Genomic DNA, 21,737 nt, shown 5'->3' on the forward strand with positions numbered 1-21,737 from the left:
GTCCCTGTCACCGGCTAGAGCGGCGCTTCCGGGCGGTGTCGGGGCGGGTGCTTCCGGCGGGGCGGGCGTTGCGTAGTGGCGGGGCCGGGCGGGGGGAGGCGGCGGCCGCCCCTGAGCCCCGCGGCGTCCCGGAGCTGGCCCGGGCCGGGCGGCAGGCGGTACGTGAGGGGCGGAGAGGGGGGAGCGGGGAGGCGGATGCCGGGGGGTGCCCGGGGCGCGGGGAAGGGCCCTGAGGGGCCGCCGCGGCCCTGGGCCGGGCTGGCGGGAGCGCGGCGGGGGAAGGGTGGGGAGGTGCTGGAGGGGGAGGGACCCCGGTGTGGGGGGCACGGCCCCGGCTCGCTCTCCCGTACCCTGCCCCCCTCTCACGGGCCGGGGCTGCGGGGCTCGGCCCGTCCCTCGCCGGTGGTGCCCGGAGAGGCGGCGTTAAACGCCCCGACTGTGGGCGGAGGTGCCGGTTCCCCCCGAGGATGCGGCCGCTCCGGAAGGAAGGACGTTCCTCGGGCCGAAAGCGGCTCCCCATAGCAGCGACTCGCGGCCCCCGGGCGCCGCTGGGCCCCCGCGGGGCCGGGGGCGCGGGCTGGGGGTCCCCTGCGCGGAGCAGCCCCGGTGACGGGGAGGGCGCGCAGCTCCCCCTCCTCGGGGCCTGGCCCCCCGGAGCACGTCGCAAAGCCCGCCCGTGTGTTGGGGCGGGAGGCAGGGGGAAGTCGGTAATTAAATGGGGTAAGGCTTTAATTGTGGCGAGGCTTTGCAGAGGGGCCGCGCGCTGCCGCACCTGAGCTCTGCGGCGGCCGTAGTGGTGTTTGATGCAGTTGGAAGTGATAAAGGTAAAAACGTCCAAAAATGTAACAACATCAGATAAACTTCGTGTTATAACAGTAATAAAGCTGCTCGTGGCGGCTTTGGGTGCCGTCACGCCCTGTTCGGCATGGTGGGAACGTCCAGGGGCGTTTCCGAGCTGGTTTTATCCTTGTTGCCGAGACCAGCAGATAAAACCAAAGCAGTTTTTCCCGATTCAGGCATCCCTGCTGTCGATTTTTTGCAACGCTAGAGCGAGCAGAGGAGTTGCAAGAAAAAAACTTGGATTTGTGTCAGAAGATCTTAAGGTGGCATTTGGGGAGACTATTTTTAGCAGGATTGCATAACTTAAAAGCTGAGACTTTACCTACTGGGCAAATGTTTCTTCCCCTGCACGCGGTGCGCTCCTGCGGCGCAGCGATCCTGCTGGAAACACCTCTCGTCCCAGCTTTTCTCCCAGCCAAGTGAGGCGGGGGTTTGAGGCGAGCGGAGTTCTGGCCGAGGGCTGGAATTTCTGAAGCAAAGTGCCACGGGGAGGCAACCGATGTTTAGGTCACTGGCTCAGTCGTGCTCAGCCTGTCGGGGAGGCTGGGATGCGTGAGGGCTCTCCAAGACTGGCTGGGGGCTCTGGAGGGACCCTTATTCTTGCCATTTAAATTAAAAAAGGCAAGGCGGAGTACTTTTTTCTATGGTTGGAAGACAAGGTAGGGAGCCGGGGAGCGGTCTGAGATGCGGTGGTGATTCTCTGTTCCCGTGACCGACGTCAGACCCTTGTCCCCAGGGAAACGCGCGTGTCCGTGTCGGAGGCATATAGGGCTCGTGTTGCAGGAGCTCGATGGTTTCTGCACAGGCTCTTCTCCTTTTTAGGAGAGTTGCACAGGCGCTTTGGGAAATGCAGGTTTCTGTTCTGTGGGGCTGAAGGCCTGGGTTCCTGCGTGGAGGAAGAGAGGTGTCTTCACCTGGGCCCTGAGAGGGGGGTGAAGGGCAGGGCACAGCCTTCCACCTTGGTTTTTACTGTGCTCATTTTTCCTTCCCTTTTTTTCCCCCCCTGTGACTAGATCTGTCCTGTCTGACCTTATGACTCCTGCGTGGCAGCGGCTCTTGGCCCTCGAAGAACGACATTTTAAACTGTAGAAGAGGAAGGGGAAAAGATGGGCCATTGGGAGCATCTCCCTGAAAAGAGTAAACCCAGCCCTGCCCTGCCTCTTTGCTACTTAGGGAGGAATTCTGCCACGGAAGGTAAATCGAGTGCCTCTCAAAACTTTCTCCATCTGTGCACGGGGGATGAGTTCTAAGTCCTTCCTCCACAAAAGTGGAGCCTCCAACACGTGAACAGTTAGTTACATCAGCACTTTTACGGGGTGTTGCTTTATATATGCTTTCAGGGCTCTCAGTTGGCTGCTGCCAATAACTTTGAAGTCATATTTGTCTGAAAACTTTGTTCTTGCTCTGCTAAAAGAAAGATCTCAGTATGTCTTTGACAGTCCCCACATTGCAGCTGACAGCACAACACATGAGGCTGTTCTCGCAGCTTGTAGCTGCCCGATCTCTCCCCTGGCAGATCTACCTAGATCACCGCTTAGAGCTCACAGCCTGCTGTTCCCGGGTCTGTGCAGGCTCACAGTGCACAGAGCAGGCAGCTCTTGCTCTAAAGCCGTTAAAGAACCTTTGTTGTAATTAATGTCTACAGGGAAATAGCAAGATCTTCCTTAAATTTCAGAGGTTTAAAATAAATCCTGCCAAACTGGCTTAAAAACTGCCCCTGCCTGATTTCTGTATCTCTTATTTCACTTGGTGCTCCAGAAGGGCAGACACTGGAATCCCCAGAGTGCTCTCGAACGAGCGAGGTTCCCTGTGGCTTGCAGGGAAAGTGCTTTGTTACCAAAACCCACTGATGATTCTGGAGTTCTGGAAAAGCATCCCAAAAGGCTGCAGAGACAGCTGGAGGCAATGCAAAGCGAACTTCAAACAGAGCTAAAGGTAAAAGCGGGCCGTGAGTCGCGCTGCTCGGCGGTCTCCGCCTGTGTTTTCTCGCTGATCGGTCAGCTTGGCGGCCGGCCAGCTGCTGAGGCTTCGCAGCTTGTGTGGGCTCCTCGCAGCCGAAAACAGGAAACACTTCGTACTGAATAGGATCCGTGCTGCTCTGCTGTGAGGATGGGATTATTCTCCGAGCCTAAAGAGATCCCTCGCATCCAAACGCTTTAAAGGCAGAAAGCTCTTTGGTGTTCTCATGTTACGGTTTCCCTGTGGCCACTGGTCTGGACTCGCTCGGTACAACGGTAGTGCCGGTAGTCGAAGGTGGGTCTGCCGGGGAGTGTGGAGGCTTGGCCGGCCTGTGCGGGCCAGGCTGCCGAGCCGCCTCGGCGAGGGGCCCGGGTTTTGCCCTGGGCTCCTGGGAATCCTCGCCTCCTGCGTGGGGAGCCGGCGGCTCTTGGGGTGCTGCTGGTGGAGGTGGCGGCTCTTGGGCGTCCTCCTGCCTGCCAGGTCTGCCTTTCTGTGGCGTGGTTTTCTCTGGGACAGGGCATCGCGTCCGCTTCTGGTGGAGCAGTCCGGGTTGGGAGGGGACAGGCTACTGACAGAGCAGCGATGTGGGATGCTTTTTATAACTGAGTGTGTGTATTCAGGCATTTTCCTGGCTGAGATTTACATTGTGGTTTTGGGGGGGGGAACGAACCCCAAACATAAACTAGTTTAACTTCAGATTTAGGCTTTTAATTTTCTTGGTGTCTTTACACGGTAAGAAGTGGACCAGAAAATAAAAGGCTGGGTAGAGCTGTGCTGTGTAATGCCAGCATGGCCCCGGCTGTTAACGAGTGGCTTGTTCCGCCTATCTAAGGAAGGGAAACCCCCCTCGCAGACTCTCTCATCCATCTCTGTAGCCACGAACGCTCTCCAGACAAACCCCTTCTCCTGGGTGCAGGGCCCGGCACGTGCGCGAGACCCCGTGCCGGTGGGAGCCTGCGGGCACCTCTGCCGGCGCCGATGAGGAACGTGCAGCCCCCCGATGTAGGCTGGGGCCGGGTCCGTGCCTCTGGGCCGTCGGTGGCAACGTCTTCCTCTGGTCTTGCTGCGTCCGCCTGGAGACGTGCTGCGGGGCTGCGTCAGCGTGCCGTGCCGCATTCCTCCGTGATCTCTGGGGTTTGTGGGATGTGTCAGAGCCCGGGCGACAGCTGGGGAGGGCAGCTGGTGGCTTGAGTAGTTGTTAGTGGGAGCTCGTACCCCAAGTCACAGGACCTTGTTTGGTTCCTGCCTGGGCTCCTGGTAGGCAGGAGCTGTTACAGACAGAGCTCAAGCGAGAGAAAGAGACTTTGCAGTGTTGAAATGCAGCAAGTGGGAAGAATATTCTAAACTTGTAGTGGAAAGAACAAAATGTGTGTTTCTGCCTGGATCTTGAACGTTTCCCCTCTGATAGACCGGGGCGTAGGAACCTGAGGCTTGGGAGGCTGCGGTTCTGTTTGCAACACCTGGACTGAGCGTATCCCCCGTTCCTGAGGGTGGTCGGTGACGGTGACAGCCCGTGTGTGCCGGGAGGGACACGGGCAGGGTCTCGCCCCAGCCGCAGCTGGGGTACCGTGGACCCTGCGAGGCAGGGGAGTGCTCAGCCAGGGCAGGAGGTGAAACGTGGGTGTAGCCCTGTAGAGGAGTTACACCCCCCTCCTGCTGAAATTTTTTTTTTTGAGGAATATAATGCTGTCTTGTGGAAATCTGCCTTGAGGTTTCCTTCCCCAACACGAATGTGGGGCTGACCTTTGAGCGTTCTCCCAGTTGTCCCTATGTTGTTGCCTATCTGTGGGGTTTGACCTATTCTGCCCCTTTCGCGGTCCTGAGGCATCGAAGCCCCTCCGCAGTGCTGGAGACTGAATTCCTGAGCTTTGGAAGGGCTTGATCTGAAAAAAGTACAGAAGGGAAGTGGCAGGAATTGGGTGGGCAGCTCCGGGTCAGGCCACCCTGTCAGAACATCCTAATAAAGAGCAGGACCTTGATGTTCCCAAAACAATGTGTGATTTTTATTTTTTTTTCCCCCTAGAAGTCGTTGCCATGGCTTAGCAACCTGCAGCAACAAACTGCGCTCCCTGAGCCGCTCGCAGTTGCGAAGCAGAGGCTTGCAGTCAGCTCGATTCTTGCTTATGCATTCCATAGGGCTGTAGGACTTGTTGCAGTGCCAAGGACTTGGCATCCCAGGAGATCTTGTCAAGCTCCTCGCAGGCCGAAGGTAAGGGTAGCTGGAGCGGAGCAGGGGTTTGATCTGGTCTGTGGATGTTGCTTCTGCTCCTCCCACGGCTCTGGAAGAGAGCGGCTGTCCGTGGAATTGGGGATGGCATGGGTTAAAAGCTGTCTTGTGCCTGTCTTGGCTGTGCTGGAGGCAGGAGGGATGGGGCACCGCGGAGTTTTACCTGGGCTGTTTGGCTTGCTCTTTCAGATGAGCCTTGTCCAGTCTGAGGTGATAACGCCCTTGCCCCGTGGCTGCACACAGGGTTGTCCACCTCCCTCTTAGATCATCCTAAGAGGTGATCAAAGAGTAAAGCTGATCCTAAGAGCAAATCTTCCGTAGGTGCAGAGGTGATGCTGTCTGCACAGCGTGGCGTGCTGCGAGCCGCTCCGCTTTCAGCAGCTGCCTCCAGGAGCTTCCCAGAGATCTTTTTTTATTTGCTTTCCTTTCTCGAGGTGGCTGATCTCCCTGGCAAACTCTTCTGCCTCCAGCCTTTTTCACTTAAATCCTTTCAATGCATCAAAAGTACAGAAAACAGGATGAGTTTGTTGGGTCCCAGCTGGGAGGGGCTGCAGGCTGGCTCTGCTTTTTTGGTACCCATAGTGTTTCATGTTGTGGGATTTTGAGGTGCTGCCAGCGTTAGGCATGATGCCTGTAGGTGTTCCCAGGACTATGAGTCGGGCTTTAGTGATCCTGAAGAGGTTCCCAGGATAAGGAACAGCCTTGCTGGGTGGCAAAGCCCTCTAGCCTGATTCTGCAGGGGTTAAGCAATAGCAGCTCTTCAACATGTTGTTTGTCCTTCCACCAGCTACCGAAACGGGATCTTGAACATGGGTAGGGCCTCACGATTGATGTGTTTTCCTCCTATTATACAACCAAGAATGATTGTTTAACCCCGTTTTCCTTTTGATCTTGTTTGCCTGTGTGTACTTGGGCAAAAGCTTCCTTTAATTTGTGAAAAGCTTTTTTTAAAAAAAGGGATTTTTTTTCTTTTCTCCTTCAGAAAGTTTTGCTCTCTGGATGTGAGCTAATGTCAAACAGAAGATCACTGGAAGAAAACTCTTTACGGAAAGAGCTGTTAGATTTGTACTTTCAATACTTTTGTGTTTTAATTAGCAAATAATGAGTAATATTTTTGCCTGTGGCCTCTGGAATCAAGATAGTGTGTACTAAAACTTCGTGGATTAGTCAGCCATTCCTGAAGTCTCTGCTAACTGGTTAAAACGCTTTGAAGAAACACCTCCACCTAAGGAAAGTTTTAGGCCTGGGGGATATCGATTATTTCGGGTGTGGGAGGGACCGCAGTGAGCACGCTGAATCCATCGGGTTTTGCTCCTGCTGGAGGAAACACCGTTTGGAGAGGAATGGATTAACTCGTGTCACCATTGTTCCGAAACAAGTACATGAGCTCAACAATTACGTTGGAAGTGGGTGGTAACTCTTTAAAGGATCGGTAAGCAAGAATCAAGATACCAGTTAGTCCTGTAAGCCGATCAAACCCAACTCCTTGGTGTAGCTGTTCCCCCTGAGGCCCGAGGGCGGCTCCGCCTGGTGCTGGTCCGTACGGGGAGTCCCAGAGCTGCTGCTGTGTCGCAGAGCACGAAGGCTTGCTGGGCGCTTGGCTGAAACGGGAGCTGCTGTTAGGACTGCTTCGCTGGCTTTTCCTGCGAGTGGAGCGTAAATTACTCTAAATTGCTGTCTGCTTCCTGGGTATGTGCGACAGCAATTAGAGGCCCTGGGTATTAATGCTGGAGAGGAGTGAACGAGTCGCGTTTCAGCTGAGGCTGTTTGTCTGATCAATTTTTTTGGTGGGGAGGGAGCGCTGCTGCTCTGCGGTGTCATTAGTGGGGTGGTTAATTATGCACATGCCAGGCAGCTGGTGGTTACTGGTGGTGTGCATGCAGGCAGAACTGGTTTGTTGTATCGGCTGCTCTTCACCGGTTACTCTCGATGGAGAAACTGAAGTCAGGCAGGTGAAGCGACTGGCCTGGCCTGCAGACCAGCGCTCTCCTCTGCGCCAGCTTGTGGCCCGTAGATGTCTCGAATACATGCAGAAATTCCTGGGAAAACCACTAAACCATGCAGGCTCATTCCACACATGCAGGCCAGCCCGATGCCAACAAAATGGGAAGGAGCAAAGGAACAGGCAGAGCGATGCCACGAACCCGATCCTGCAGCTGCTGAGCTGCCTCTCCGGAGCTCGCCGGTAGCGCTGAGCACGGGACGGTGTGCGGCTGAGCCCGGGGACTCCCTGCACGGGGTGGACTCTGGACCCCGCTCGGGTTTGGTGCTGGCTTTTGAAATCAGATCCGCTCTGTCAAGCAGCGCGTAACACGGGTGAGCACGGGGTGCAGTTTTGTACCAGAAAAGTCAAGGTAATGATCAGAAAGACCAGGAAGCTCTGACACGAGTCAAGGCTATAAATGCAGTCACTTGGAACAGCCTGGCCAGCTCGGTGGGGCTCGACAGAGCGGCCGAAGCCCCGAGCAGTGAGGAGAGCGCAGCAGGGAAGGTGGCTGCCCCCAGCCTGTGTGCGTCCGCTCTCCTCGCTGCCGTAACGCGCAGCTGTGCGGCTCCCGGCCGCCCGGGTGCGCAGCCCGAGGCGGGGGCAGCCGGACCTGCGCTGCTGGTATTTTCGTTTCCAGAGAAGTTACGGGATGTGTGTTGTGCCAGCTCTTCCTTGCTGTGAAATCCTAATGGGGCCTGTACCCGAGCAGAGAGCTCGTAGTTCCAGATTAGGGCAAAGTTTGGATTTGTGCTCGGCCTGCGTGCCAGCAAATGCCCGCGTCGGTTCCCTGCCGGGCCCGGCAGCGCAGGGCAGTGGCTCCAGCCAGGAATGCACAACATGCACTCGGCTTGTTTCTGTCCCGCTGTACTGCGTGGCTTAGAAACTGGGTCGCTGGACAACTAGGTCAGGCAGAGGGACTTTTAGCCAGCTTTAGATTACGCTGCGTGTTCGGACTCGATATTGCTCTTGTTAATCTTCCGTTTCAGACTGCTCTTCCTCTTGTGTGTCACTGGGGGCTGTTTATAGCGCTGGCTGACGGGTCCCCTGGTGCCCCACGACGGCTGGGTGGCTCTAAGGTGGCCGGGCTGCTGGGCACTCACGTGCGTGGCCTGCAGGACCCCCGCGAGTTCGTCACAGCTGCTGACCGCGCCGTGCTCTAGAATGCACAGACTTCAGGTGCCGGGGGCTGTCGCGAGCCACGGCGGGCAGGCAAGCAACCAGCCGGGCTGGGCAAGCTGCCGCTGGCCAGCTGGGCTGCACTAACTGGGTCGCTTGCAGAGGAGCCACAGGCCGCCACAGCTCTGCACGCTGTCGCTGGGGTGGCGAATCCTCTGCCGTTGTACAGGAGCAGGCTGCTGTCACCGGAGCGAGCTCTGGTTGCTGATGTGAGGGTTTCCCGTGAAGCTTCCATTGTGTCAGGTCACTTAGGAGCTGCTTTAAGGCTGCAAGGCACAGACATGGGCACAGCTTCAACACCGATGACTCTTCCGTCTTCAATCTGCTTGTCAGACCAGAGATCCGGCTGAGCAGAGCCCTTTCGCCTGCGTCCTGGCGCCAGCCCTGATCCTATCCGAGCAGCCTCCTCACCTGGGTGATGGAGCCCAGCAGATGCCTTCAGCCGAAGGTCAGAGCCCCTGCGCTCCCTCCCAGGCACCCATGGGGCAGCTCCCACTGTGTAGTCCTGTCCCAGGTCTTCTGCTGTCCTGCCGGCAGCCTCCTTCCTTGGTGTGACCTGGACTCATGGGGGTGGGGGCTCTCTTGAGTGGGTGCAGATCCTGGGGGCTGGGAGCCAGTTGCTGCAAAACTTTGACTTTACAAAGTTGCAAAGTTTGAGTTTGCAAAACTTTAAGCTTCTGGGTCGCTTTTTACCCCCCATGGAAACTTCCCAGCAGCAGCGAGACTGCTTCAGAAACCCCGCGGCCCCCCCGAGATGTTATGTATTTACTCACAGCAGGGCGGCAGGGGTGACAAAGCGTGGTGCCCCAGAACACACACAGTGCAAACCAGTGAGAAGATCGCTGGTGTCCTGGCTCCCATGCCGGGCTTTAACTGCTACAGAACAGCCCCTCTTGCATCCATATGTTGTTTTCTCTCCCTTTCCTCCCCTCCCCCTTGCTTTCTGGTTTTATTTCTATTTCTTCTGGCGCACGAGGCTGATGAAATTAGGAAAGATTATTAAAAACACCATTGCTCACAGAACAGGTTTCTTCCGAGCTATCCCAGCTGCAAAGCGGCTCTGGTATCTGTTGGCAACACTTATATTGGAAGTAATGAGAAAATGGTGTCTCTTCTCCCCGAGAACCAGGCAAAGCCTGACACGCTGGAGACTTCCAGCACAGGCTAATTAAGTTTGATTTGTTTTGTGTGCTTGTTTTTAATTTTTTAATGGATTCTGTCTGGTCTTCTGTATTTCCACAGAAGGGATGGGCTTCCCTAGTGAACTGGCACCAGATACTGCCTCGGAAAAGGGGCTGGTTGTGTGGATCTGCCGCTAAAATGCGGGCAGGCAGCGGAGCTGGCAGATGCTGCCGGTGGATGGTGCCCCCGGGGGAAGCTGGACACCTTTGCATTTGAACACAAGGCCCTGGGGTGGTCGCTGCTCTTCGTCCAGTTGTTGGCTTTACTGACCGTTGTGCTCGGATTTTCCAGGCGTACTTTCTGCCGTGTGTTTAGTAGGTAGGTGCTGGCTCCGCTCCCGTGATCACATTGTTCTGGTTGTTGTCATTTATTGTTTGCCTTGGGCCAGGTTGGTTTATCTCGGCGAGCTCTAGCTGTGAGTGCGCGAGTCGTCCCCGTCGCCTGTTCCGCTTGGCACAGCGATGCGGGCCGAGGTGGGTCGGTGCCTCTTCCAAGACTTCACCTTCTCAGGCTCTGGGCGCCTGGGGAGTTCTGGAGCCAGCACATCAGTTACCTGGGTGAAACTCACTTGCCTCCCAGTTTGCCTCTGCACTGGTCCTTGCTCGTGTTGCTCATACTTCTACTCACCAGCTCCTGGGGGTGAGTCAGTGTCTCCCGACAGCCTGGCACGCTGTTTGCGTGGTGCAGGTGGAGGTGTCTGCTCCTGCCCCGGCACCTGCAGCCAACAGTGCTGGTAAGGTCTCGTGGAAGGTGCTGCTTTCCTAGCAAAGCTGTCTAGGCCCAGGCCCTTTCCAGGTTGCTCTGGATCCTTGCCCAGGTGTGCTTGTAGCCTTAAACAGCTGTTGACCAAGGAGAGCTGGCTGTGTGGGTGAGCAGGAGCGTGGAAGTCCGACCCTGAGAGCTCCAGATGAGTCAGCCTGCCTGTGCCGGTGGAGCGGAGAGCTCCTCCGGAGCTGGGAGATGCTGGCTTGCTCCACAGACTGCGCCTGGAGCAGTCGACCAGGCAGAAAGCTTGGCTCAGCCGGAGCGTCTGGGATCCACTGGCTTGAACACATTGTGGCAAAAAGGAGGGAACATGTGCTTTGGGGGCCGTGGAACAAATCCAGGGGCTCCTATGCAGGCTTTTGTTTTTTTATTTCAAGGAGGAGAGGGAGCTTTTTTTTTTAAGCCATTAATTTTCCTTTTATCAACAGGAAAAATATTCCTAGCAATTGACTTTTCCTCTGGGGCCAGGAATGGTTAGTTACTGTGCTGGCAGGCAGCACATATCACAGAAGTCTTACCTGTATGATTGCTGCTACCATGAAAGACGGGCGGATACGCTTTGGGTCAGAGGAGCCCCAGCCTTGCTCGCTGTGGTCCTGCGCTGTTTGAAGGGCGGAGGTAAGCTCATGCCAGGCAGCTGAATGAAGCCCGTTTTTGCCCAAGGTTTGGAGCAAAACTGCAATGCATTGGGTATGTAGGGATGAATGTCCTGTGACCAGAATAGCGGGGAGTTCACAGTGATGGTCTGCCTCTACTTCTAGGTGTCATATTTGCCTATTTAAATGGCAGGTTTATGGGGAGGACAGAAGAGCACCACAAGTTGGGGCTTGGGATGAGATGCTGGACCCTCCGTAGCAATCGGGGAGCGGGGGATCCCTGCCGTGGGGATGTGACAGGCTTGGGGCTGTCCTCGGTGCAGTGCTGCCCTAACCAGCTAGGGAGTGAGTTGTTGCCTTCCTCTTTCCTCTCCTCTATTTCCCCAAGGGCTTATTAGGAACCTTTGTCTCTGCTGGTGGATGCTGAGGAGGCTTTGGGTAAGGGTAGGTATATCAAAGTGCTTTTGACTTGTTAATTACTGATCCTCCCTGATAGAATCAAGCCCTTGTTGCTATGTAGATCCCTTCTGTGTTGAGCAGTGTGCAGGCATTTGAAGTCCCCAGGCCAAGAAGATGACAATCTACAAAGACAAGGCAGGAGCATGATGGCAAGGGAAGCAGGGGGGAAAAAAGTGACTTATCCTGGCTTTTCTCTATAATTTGGGCTAAATCCCAGCTCTGTGACTGGCCTCTGGTCTGTGCGAACTGTCCCCTCTCCCTGCCCAGCCCTCGGGAGGCTGGTGGCGCTTGGGTCACGAAGCCGCGCGTATTTGGAGAGGCAAGATTGGGAAGCTCATTCGCGTAAGTCAAGTATAATCATAGGTGGCAGTTGCTGTTTACTGCAGAAGCAATTTCCCGTAACAGCGGGTTTGCCTGGGTTCCTGCTCAGCCTTCGCTCCCCTGTATCATGTCTGGCCCCTGTTGCAGATGGTTTGGCTCGACTTCACTGTGGTGGCTGAGTGCCTCTGCAAGCTCTTCCAGGAAAGGTATTTTCGAAGCTCTTTGTGCTTCGGTTCAGCACATGATGGATCCCTGCAGCCCGTGAATCATCGCTCTTGCTGAGTAGCGCTGCGCAAGTAGGGCTTGCTCATACTGGCTATATGATACCTTCTTTGGGGCCATCCTGCAGGTTGCTGAGCCCAGGGAAGAATGAGTGTATCCAGTATCCTGCGGGGCCAGGTCATTAATTCGCCTCTGGATCTAGCAGGAGGGAGATTAGGTTGCCAGCTCCATCTCACTCGAGCATTTGCAGATGCTTTTAGCTCTCCTGTTTCTGCTTTGTGATAGCAGCAGGGTGCTCCTTGCTTCAGCGTGCTGGCAGAGCCCCACAGACGATCTCTGGCAAAAGGGGGAACAGCTGGGTCGAGGAATGAGAAGAATTCAGGGGTGCTCAGACTTGTGCAGGTGCTGAAATTTTTCTGGAGGAAGTTCTGATGTGGGTTGTTTGGCAGATGGCAAGGCTGGTGTTCAGTGCTCGCGTTTTGCCCCCCGCTCGGCTCTTTCTGAGTGGTTGTGAAGGCATTTAGTGCCTTGCCCAGCTGTTTGTTGGAGGGGCGATGTTGGAGTTTGGAAGCTCGGAAGCAAAAGGCAAAGCCAGGTTGCTAGGGAGTGTGGTTGTGAAGAAGCAGTGCCCAGTGTGGTTCCGCTCGGGTACCCGAGCGCCCATGCAGGGGCAGGTGCTGTACCTCCCGAGCAGGAGGAGAGCGCAGGCTGTTCATGGAGCCGCTTGTAGATTTGGAGACACGTTAAGACACCAGGGCATGAGCCAGTGCCCGTGCACTGAGCAGCGGAGAGGGTCAGAGTGGTCCCAGCTGCCAAGCGAGGCACCTCCGGGGTGGGAGGCTAGCAGGCTGCACGGGTGCTGTGGCTCAGCTGGCAGCCGGGAGCTGTTGTGCTGGGTCCTCCACATCATGTTTGCCCTTCCAGTTGGTTTGAGCCCAATGTAAATGTGTTGGAGGTGCCGAGACTTGCAATGAGAGTGCCTCACAAAGGGATGGGAAGGCATTTGGGTTCCTTCCCAGTGGATGAGAGCCTCACCTATCTGTCCAAAGGCATGGGGAGGCTTAAGAGCAGCTGATCCTGGTTGCTGGGAGATCCGTTCTCCCTCCAGCCGTTAATCGTATCTGAATTGCAAACTGACACAGGGACTTTCCCCACCCCAGCCTTTATCTCTTTTGTCTGTGCCTGCTCTGGGGAAGCAAAGAATCCATCTGCACGTGGAGCTGATTTATCATCTGACTTTTGCAGTGTCCCGTGAGTTGATTAAAGTCCCTCCCTGCTGCTCTTTGACTTGGGGAGAGTCCCAAGGGCCAACCATGAAGCGACTGCATTACCTACAGCTTCCCTTTCTGTCCATCCATCACCTCCTCTCCTCCTCTGCTGCTGCAGCTGAGCAGACGCAGTGGTTTCCGCAACCAGCTCTGCTTGCCGTGTCTGCCTAGAGCTCCTTGAGCTGCAAAGAGCTGGCTGGAGCGGTACGTGGTGTTGTGCAAGCACTTTGGCCGAGGTGCACGAGCTTGGCACCGCTGGCTGTGGCTGGGTGGCCACATCTGGCTGCCAGCAGCAGCAGGGTGAGCTCCTCCAGAGCAGGTAGATGCTCCTGGTGTTTGCACAGCTGGAAGTGCTGCCATGCCACAGTCTCGTCACTGCGTGGATGGTGGTTTCAGAGCCTCATGTGGGGTCTGTGTGCCCTCGCACGCCTCCCATCCCCTCTTGGCTCCTGCTTGTTTGGGGTAGGAGCTCCTTTATCTGGAGCCAAGTGCAGTGTGAGTCTGTATGGCCGTGGTGGTTTGTCACCGACCTTGATGTTGGTGAGAACAGGAGAGGAGGAGCTGGCTCTTCAGGGACCAGCCCCAGAGGAACTGGTAACTGCTGGTGTGCCAGGGCAGAGCTCAAGGTCGGCCTCTGGCAGTGTTACCTGGGACAGCCGTCCTCAGAGGGGAGGGAGGGGGGCTTGGTGCCTGAGGGGCTGCTCCGGGGCCGCGCACCCTCCGTGCTGGGAGCAGGAGCCCCGACAGCTGTGGCGAGTCGCGGGGGCTCCTCGTCCGGGCGCTGGAGCGCCCAGCTGAGGAGACGCTCTGCTGCAGATGGTGTTGGGTGTCCTCACTCTGCGTCTGCTCCGCCGAGTGGGAAGGCTGCTGCGACGGCAGCAGAGGGCGATACCTGCAGCTGGGGTGCCAGGAGCCAGCGGGGCCGCTGCTCCCGGGGAAGGAGCTGGTTCTTCCACAGCCAGTGCGGTGAGGCTGGTGGGTGTCTGGCTGCACCCGGGAAAGGTCCCTGGTACGCATCCCGCTGCTCAGCCCATGGGACTGGGCTCACTTGTTAGAGGTGTCCCTGTGCTGTCCTTGCCCCTGTAAACCAAATAAAACTGTGCAAAAACAACCCCAGCAACCAGGAAGTAGAAAAACTGCAGCAGGATTAGTAATAACGTGTGGGAGAGAGGCAATGCCAGCAGCACGTCAAAACGGAGGAGCGGTTCAGCGCACACGAGGGGAGCTGAGACCACTTCTCCCTGCGTGCTTCTCTGTACAGCACCTGGCTCTGAGCTCCAGCCGTGCCCAGGGCTACCCCAACTGGCTGTGCTGGGAGGAGAGAGCAGAAATTTGGGAGCCAGGACACTGTGAGGGCCGGGACCTGCTCTGTGCAGGCGTCACGCGGTGCTCGACTCCTCCTAACCACCCTTCTTTTTCCCTCCAGGGTTCTGGCATCGGTGATGAGCAATGGGGTATGATGTAGCACGTTTTCAGGGGGATGTTGATGAAGACCTTATATGCCCCATCTGCAGCGGGGTCCTGGAGGAGCCTGTTCAGGTAGGTTTCCGTCTGAGCACTGACTGTGGCTACTGCAGCTCCAGGCTTCTAGATGTCTTGATCAGATGATGGGCGCCGCACACAGCGTGTGCATTAGGTGAGCTCAATGGATTCTTAACTTTCCTACTAGTGGTTTAAGGCAACAGCACGGGTAAGGAAGCAGAACCAGGGATAGAAGTCTGTGGTTGTGTGAGCTCTGGTGGAAGTCAACTAATGTTCTGGGTTTGGGGCATGTCCTGGGGTCAGCAAGGAGGCGGGAGGAAAAACAAGCTTGTGTTGGGATGGGTTTCCCGTGCATTCCTTACTCCCTTCTTAACTCTACCAAAGCTCAGTGCAGCTGCAGACCAGTGATGGTGTCCCAAGGCAGAGATGGCAGCAGCTATGCTAAAATCTGTCCCTTGCTTATGGCTTCATGCTTGGCTGACCCTCTCTGCTTCCCTGCATGCATGCTTCCTCCATGCTACAGAGCTGATCTGTTTTACTTGCTGCTGGGAGCCTGGCTCTGCTCTCCTGCTCCTCTCCTGCCATCAAACGTAGCTCGGAGGATGGACGGACCGCAGCCCTGGTACCAGCAGGCTGCCGTGCCCGGGCCCGGCGCAGCCGTGTTGTTCGGTGGATCCTGCAGCCACTCGGGGAAGGAGGGTGTGCACGGGGAGCTGCTGCTCCCACTCCTCCCTCCGCTTCCCGCAGAGCGGAAGGGCTGTTGGACGGGGCTTTCCTGTGAGCTCTGTTACTGCGAGGTCTGCCAGTGCAGTGTCCCTCCAGAGCACTGTGCCGTCTCCAGCCCTCCTGTGCCTTTTGGTATTTGCCACCGTGTTCTGCTAAGACCTGTTATTTGGGGAGAGATTAGTGGGGGCTTTTATAGCCCCCTCACCAGAGCTGGCCGGCGTGGAGCTGCGGGCTGAGCAGAGCCGGCTTCTACGTGGGGCTTTGCCCCCCCTGTCCCTGCCGCTTCCCTCCAGGGTCTGTGCGCCCCCGAGGCGTTCCTACGCTGGCCGAGCTGTGGCCACGTGCGGGGCAGCTCAGTACCCTCTGCGTAAATCCAGCTTCCTTTGAAATAAAACGGATTAAAATAAAACTGAGATAATCTGAAATGTGTGCATAATTATTGCAAATTCATTGCTTAATAACGAACCGCATCACAAAAGCTGTGATTTGTGCCCTGTTGCTAAGCTGCCCGGTGGGGGTCCCCGAGAGGCTGGGGCTGTGTGCTGTAGCCCACCATGTGCCAGGGGCTGTGTGGAGCTGCAATCTATTGTGGTTAAAATTGTGTGTTAGCACCTTCCAGCTACAATAATCTGCTATGTCAAACAAGCTTTGATTTCAAAAAGTCTGTCAACGCGATCATAGGGAAGGGGAAAGTTAGGGTTTATTATTTCACAGTGGAAAACTGCAGGTTTATTTAAATCTCCTTTTGAGAATGTGATATCACAATCTCCCTTGTTCCCAGGCTTTTCTCAAGAGTGTTTAACAGCCTGTCTGTTGGATACCAGCCCTCCTGCTCCTGCCAGCGCCACAGTAACTGGAGCTGCGACGAGGATGAGTTCGTAGTGAGGCACAAGCCGTGCCCTCTGACAAGCCTTGGTTTGAAGGCAGCAAATTCCTGAGGGCTCTTACCTTGTTCCTCCCTTCCAGCGACGTCCCTCTGCCTGGCCAAGGCAGGGCCCCACCTCTAGTCATAGCTCGGAGGGCTCAGGGCCCTATCCAGACCGAGATTTCAGTATCTCCAAGGATGGAGGTGCCCCAGGGCCTGTCCCTGTGTTCTGGGCACAGAGTGACCCTCTGCCAGTGAAACTGCTGTGATTTATCTGTCACGTCTCCAGTGTGCACTTGGTGACGCTGGGGTACCCCAGCTGCTAAACTTCAGTGGGGTGGGCATGGGCTTGTGAGGGTAAAATGCCGCAGGGGGAGCAGAGAGGCCAGCTTTGCGGAGGGCAGCGGAAAGCTGAATCCTCGGAGAGCAGGGCAGGACTTTGGGAAAACACGATGCAGAGGGGTGGCTGTCCCTGTGCCAGAGCCCGGCATGTGCTGCCTCGGCTGCCACAGGCTCGGCTGCCCGCTGGCTCGGGGGTGCCGGGCTGGTTGGCTCGGGCTGCGATGCCCAGGGGCTGCGCTAAAACTCCCAAGATGGTCCTGTAGCCTGACGGGGCGAACCCTCATGCGGCGTGTGTCCTGCGCTCGTCGTCTGCCTTTGTCGGCTGGTACGAGGCAGCCTGCAAGGCACCGTGTGCTGAGGGAACGGCTTGGAAGTGAGACTTAGCTCTGAGTGTCTCTGACCTTCCTGTAACTCTGGGTTTCTGCTCTGTAGAAGAAAGCTCGGTGTTGTCCGAAGAGCTGGCGTGTGTCCTGCTCCCCCTCCCCAGTGCAGCTTGAACGCAGGAGCAGAGCCCAGCTGTGTAAATACAGTGAAGTAATGTTCTAATCTGCTGCGGAAAAATGTTCAAATTTAGCATCCCAATCTGCCTTGCCCCCTCGGCCCTGTAGGGAGGCAGCGTTACCTGGGGCAGAGCAGAGCCGGAGCGTGGCTCTGAGGGGTCTGCGCCCAGGGAGCTGATCGGCTTGCAAGACGCCACGTGTCTGCGGGGAAGAGGGTGCCTTGGTGGGGCCGGGCACGCAAACTAAAACCAGAGGTGGCTCGAGGTGGGCACTTGCTTTTCCAAGGGAAGGGAGGACGGCTCCGCAGCAGTGCCTCTCGCGTTGCGGTGGAAGGTGCTGTGCCTGGCTCTGGTCTTGCAGGCCTGGCTTTTGGTGTCTCACTCCCCGGTGCGGGCATCGTGCCTGCTTGTGTAATGGAGGCACCTCTTCCCTTTGCTCTCCTCCCCCTGGGCAGCACGAGGAGCTGTGCGCCCCTCGAAGACTGAGAGCCTTTCTCTGGTCAAGGTTGTCCTCCACACCCGGGCCGGCAAACGCTTCCCCGCCGGCCCTGAGTAACGCGTGGCTGTTCTCTGCCCCTCCGCAGGCTCCCCACTGTGAGCACGCCTTCTGCAATGCCTGCATCACCCAGTGGTTCTCCCAGCAGCAGACGTGCCCCGTGGACCGCAGCGTCGTGACGGTTGCCCACCTCCGCCCCGTCCCGCGCATCATGCGTAATATGCTCTCGAAGCTGCAGATCACTTGCGACAACGCTGTTTTCGGCTGTACGGCCGTTGTGCGACTTGACAACCTGATGTCTCACCTCAATGACTGCGAGCACAATCCAAAGCGCCCCGTGACTTGCGAGCAGGGATGCGGGTGAGGATGGCCTTGGGGGGCTTTGCCACAGAGGGTGGGCAGAGCAGAGGCCGCAGCCTCGGGGAAGGAAACCGGGGTCTGGTGCCTGGCACCCTTTTACTCCCTGGGTGCAGAGCTCTGTGGGTAGCCGGGCTTTGAAGGCTGCGGTGCTGCAGAAAGGGAAGGATTTTTGGTCAAACCCATTTCTTTTTGAACATGGTTCAAAGCGCCTGGCTCTTCAGCTCGTTGCTGGGGCTTGGGACTCAGTTGGCTGCTGGAAACGGGGTACTGGAGCCTTTGTGAATCTGCCCAGAGCCATTCCAGCCCCCTGGGACAAGTTCCAGCCTGATCTCTGCTCCCTCCTACGTGTTGCCGAGAGCCAGGAGTGGTGGGTGGCTGGCCTGGCCTTGGCACTCGTGCTCTCGGTGCCGATATCTGTCCCACTCACGTGTTGTAAGCATCCAGCCAGGTGGTGACTGACTGTTGGCTTGGAGACTGTCAGAGGCCGGATCAGGCCCATGGGCTGCCTCGTGTGGGACCTCGTTCTGAACCCTGATCACTTTGGAGGAGGGAAAATCCCCATTGCCTGCCAACCTGGGGGTGATTTGTTCCCGTAGCTCTCCCCGAGACCATTTGGCTTGGCCAAAGGCGGGAACAGGCGTTCCTACACCTATCGGAGGTTACGGCGCTGGGCTTCCCGGGCCTCCTGGCAAGTCCTCCAAGACTGGATTTGTTCTGGAGGCTGTTTACGCGCTCATGCCAAGTGCTCTGGTGTGCAACTTTCCCTAATGTGGGGCCTCCACCTTTTTTTGCAATGATCCGCAGCTTGGAAATGCCCAAAGATGAGCTGCCAAACCACAACTGCATCAAGCATTTAAGGTCTGTGGTGCAACAGCAGCAGACGAGAATCGCTGAGCTGGAGAAGACCTCAGCAGAGCACAAGCATCAGCTGGCCGAGCAGGTAGGTCGGTGTGTGCGAGGGGCTGTCCCGCAGCGGGGTCTCTCATGGGAAGGGTCAGCCTCGCCTGCGTGGACACCAAACGCCAAAAAAGGTTTGTGGAGGAAGAAAGCGGCTGCGGAGCAGCCCGAGCTGAGCACGGCCGGGGCTCTGCTGCTGTTCTGCACCTCTCGTCCAGCCGCTGGGACGGCAGCTGAGCCGAGGGGCAGGGGCGCGCGGCTCCCTGCCGCCGCGCTGGGGGTCTGGTGACGTGTGGGCGCTGACCCCTTTTCGCAAACCCCGCTGTGTCCTGCCTGTTGCAGAAACGGGACATTCAGTTGCTGAAGGCCTACATGCGCGCCATCCGCAGCGTCAACCCCAACCTGCAGAACCTGGAGGAGACCATCGAATACAATGAGATCCTGGAGTAAGTGCTGGCTCTGGTGGCGATCGGGGAGGAGGTGGGGAGCCCTGCGTCGGGGCGCGAGCGGAGCTGGGAGTCTGCCGGCTTGGCTGATGGGTTCGAGCGGGGGTGAAGTGCCTTCGGAGGCAAAGGTGCGGTTTGAGAAGAAAACGTTTCACGAGAGCAGGGGGGCAGTTGCAGGGTGTTTGTGCTGGGGAGCGGCACGTGAGCTGCTTGCACAAAGCGCTCGGACCATTTTTATTCTTCCATCTGCATCCTGCCCACAAGCAGGAAGCTGCCAGATTCCTTCCTCCTTGAGAGAAAGGCTGGAGGAAGCAGCTCCTCATCTCATCCTTTCTTCCCCTCCCTCTGGGGAGCAGCAGGGTTGAATGCCGCAGCTGGGTCCGGTTTGGGGGTGAAAACAGGGGAGGGGTAGGTGGGGAAAGGGGGGCGTTCCCCGTCCAGCCTTGCCTCCGAGCGCGGAGCAGACCAGCTCCTTGATTCTGTCGGGAGCCCCCAAAACCGCACGGTGCTGACCGCGCGTCCCGTGCCTGTCGCCAGGTGGGTGAACTCCCTGCAGCCGGCCCGGGTGACGCGGTGGGGCGGGATGATCTCCACGCCGGACGCGGTGCTGCAGGCCGTCATCAAGCGCTCGCTGGTGGAGAGCGGCTGCCCCACGTCCATCATCAACGAGCTGATCGAGAACGCCCACGAGCGGAACTGGCCGCAGGGCCTGGCCACGCTGGAGACCCGCCAGATGAACCGGCGGTACTACGAGAACTATGTGGCCAAGCGCATCCCCGGCAAGCAGGCCGTGGTGGTGATGGCCTGCGAAAACCAGCACATGGGCGAGGACATGGTGCTAGAGCCGGGACTGGTGATGATATTTGCACACGGAGTGGAGGAAATCTAAGGACTCTCAAAGAGAAACGCTTCGTGCTGACGAGGGAGAGGAGGGGGAAGGTGCAGAGGTGGAGGCTGGGGGTAGCCGGTCAAAACTGCCGGCGTTCCCTAGTCACCGACATGGTTTTCTTAGGGCACTGTTCCCTCGAACCTCTTGCTTCCTAGCTGAAATGATTAAATGCCTCTGGTAAATACTACTCAAACACTTGGCCCAGCGGTGAGCGCACGCTGCAGCCCCTCCACGTTCGCCCCTTGCAGATCAGCTTCCCCGTTCGATGTCTTTCAAGGAGAGAAGGAGCAAGCGCTCCACACGTACTGCCAGACTCCTCAGACCCAGCCTGCGTTTTGGGTGCTGGTGCCTCTCCCAAAGCCCGGCTCCTGGCCCGGCCCAAACCCAAAGGCCCAGCTCAGCTCTTGCTGAGGACTGACCCCGCGGCCCCTGGCAGCTCGCGCCTGTGCGGTGGCCGAATCCCCCCTGGGCTTTCTCTCCCTCTCTGGATTTTCTGCCTCGCTCTCGGCGTCTCTGCCGCCGTCCCTCCGAGCCTTGCCTCCGATGGCGCAGTACGGCAGCAGCGGGGTCCGCTCCCCTCTCCTGCGGGCCGGGGAGGGGGCTTGGCCAGGGGAGCCCCCAAAACGGGCGCTGTTGCCGTCGCCGGCGGGGCCCTGCCCAAGCCCCGCTCGACCCGCTGAGGGCTTGGGCCTTCCACCGCGCTGGGGGGGCTCGGTGTTGGGGACCAGCCGTTCCCCCACCACCGTCCCTGCCCGGCGCCGTGCAGCCCTCGGGCCCCTCTCCCCGTGCATGCCCCAGCCCCTCTCCTCCCCGGGAGAGGCCGGACCCCCGCGCTCACCCCCGCAGCAGCTCGCAGCCCCCCGGGCGTCTCCCACCTTGCCCCCGGACGCCGTCCTGCCCCGTGTTTGCCGGTGTTTGGCTCCGCTTTCTCTGCTGTTACCGGTGTTCCTTCTCCAGACACTTTGTGACTGTGGTTTTGTATTTTCCTTTTTTTTTTTTTTTTGTACTTTTTTTGGCCTTGTCTCGTTTTTATTTCCCCCCTTTTATTTTATTTCTGAAGTACCGTGGACAGGCACCTCAGAGCCTGGTTACGTTTACTTGTTGGGAACTTAATTTATTTGCATTCGTTTTGTTGTTTTTTACAGTACTTTCTCCGCCGGCGTCCGCACGGCTGGGGTCCGGCCGCAGCTCGGTCGGTGCCCCCCGGCGCGGATTTACGTGATCAATAAACAGCGTTCTCGTTGCTTTTTTGGCCTCTCAGCGCCTTGGGGGTCTGCGCCGGCTGCCCGAACCCCCTGCCAGGGGGACACGGGGGTGTCTGACAACGGGGCTCAGTCCCATGTGAAACACGGGTGGGGGGTTTGGGGGGGTCCTCCCCATCTCGGGGGTGGGGGGGCCTGTGCCAGCCGTGGGGTCCCTCCAGTCTCTTCATGTCGCTGCGATTGATGAACGCCTTTGCTACTGCGGTCCCCTCCGGCCGGGGACCCTCCCCGGGAGGGCCGGGCCCCCCCGAACCCCTCTGGGGGGTGGGTGAGGGTCTCGGGGAGGCTCCAGGCACGGGGCGTGGTGGGGGGTGGCATGTCTCCATGCCCAGCTCTGCAGCCCCCCCCCCCGAGGCGCGGTCCCCGAAAAGTGCCGCCCCCCCGCCCCCAGGGGCCCGCTGCTAAAAGAGCGGGTACCGGGCACGGGAGGTTCCCCCCGCGGTGCGACCAGGCCTCCCCCGCCGCGCCCCC

The 21,737-nt window shown here is 57.9% G+C and overlaps 2 protein-coding genes across 7 annotated transcripts in view; one reads left to right on the top strand and one right to left on the bottom strand.

Annotated features, from left to right (window-relative positions):
* ESYT1 (extended synaptotagmin 1) overlaps positions 1–21,737 on the bottom strand; it is a 116,154-nt gene that overhangs the window by 72,856 nt on the left and 21,561 nt on the right. The window lies entirely within an intron of this gene.
* On the top strand, positions 23–21,250 carry RNF41 (ring finger protein 41). Of its 6 annotated transcripts, none has more exons than XM_064474651.1 (8): positions 29–158; positions 1,854–2,034; positions 2,599–2,775; positions 14,429–14,541; positions 17,501–17,772; positions 18,577–18,712; positions 19,012–19,115; positions 19,653–21,250. In XM_064474651.1, exons 4-8 carry the CDS (start codon positions 14,452–14,454, stop codon positions 20,002–20,004), a joined length of 954 nt encoding a protein of 317 aa, XP_064330721.1. In that variant the 5' UTR covers positions 29–158; positions 1,854–2,034; positions 2,599–2,775; positions 14,429–14,451; the 3' UTR covers positions 20,005–21,250. The 6 variants fall into 6 exon arrangements, with proteins under 6 accessions (XP_064330724.1, XP_064330721.1, XP_064330722.1 ...); XM_064474652.1 differs by lacking the exon at positions 2,599–2,775 and adding an exon at positions 4,936–5,008; XM_064474650.1 differs by lacking the exon at positions 2,599–2,775.

The sequence above is a fragment of the Phalacrocorax carbo genome, chromosome 27 (genome assembly GCF_963921805.1).
Source record: "Phalacrocorax carbo chromosome 27, bPhaCar2.1, whole genome shotgun sequence".
NCBI lineage: Eukaryota > Metazoa > Chordata > Aves > Suliformes > Phalacrocoracidae > Phalacrocorax > Phalacrocorax carbo.

Excerpts from the sequence above, each read along its gene's own strand:
- RNF41 (XM_064474654.1), top strand. The coding sequence starts at position 14,452 with ATGGGGTATGATGTAGCACGTTTTCAGGGGGATGTTGATGAAGACCTT. Across the intron at positions 17,773-18,576 it reads ACTTGCGAGCAGGGATGCGG|CTTGGAAATGCCCAAAGATG; the intron begins GTGAGGATGGCC and ends AATGATCCGCAG. Across the intron at positions 19,116-19,652 it reads GAATACAATGAGATCCTGGA|GTGGGTGAACTCCCTGCAGC; the intron begins GTAAGTGCTGGC and ends GCCTGTCGCCAG.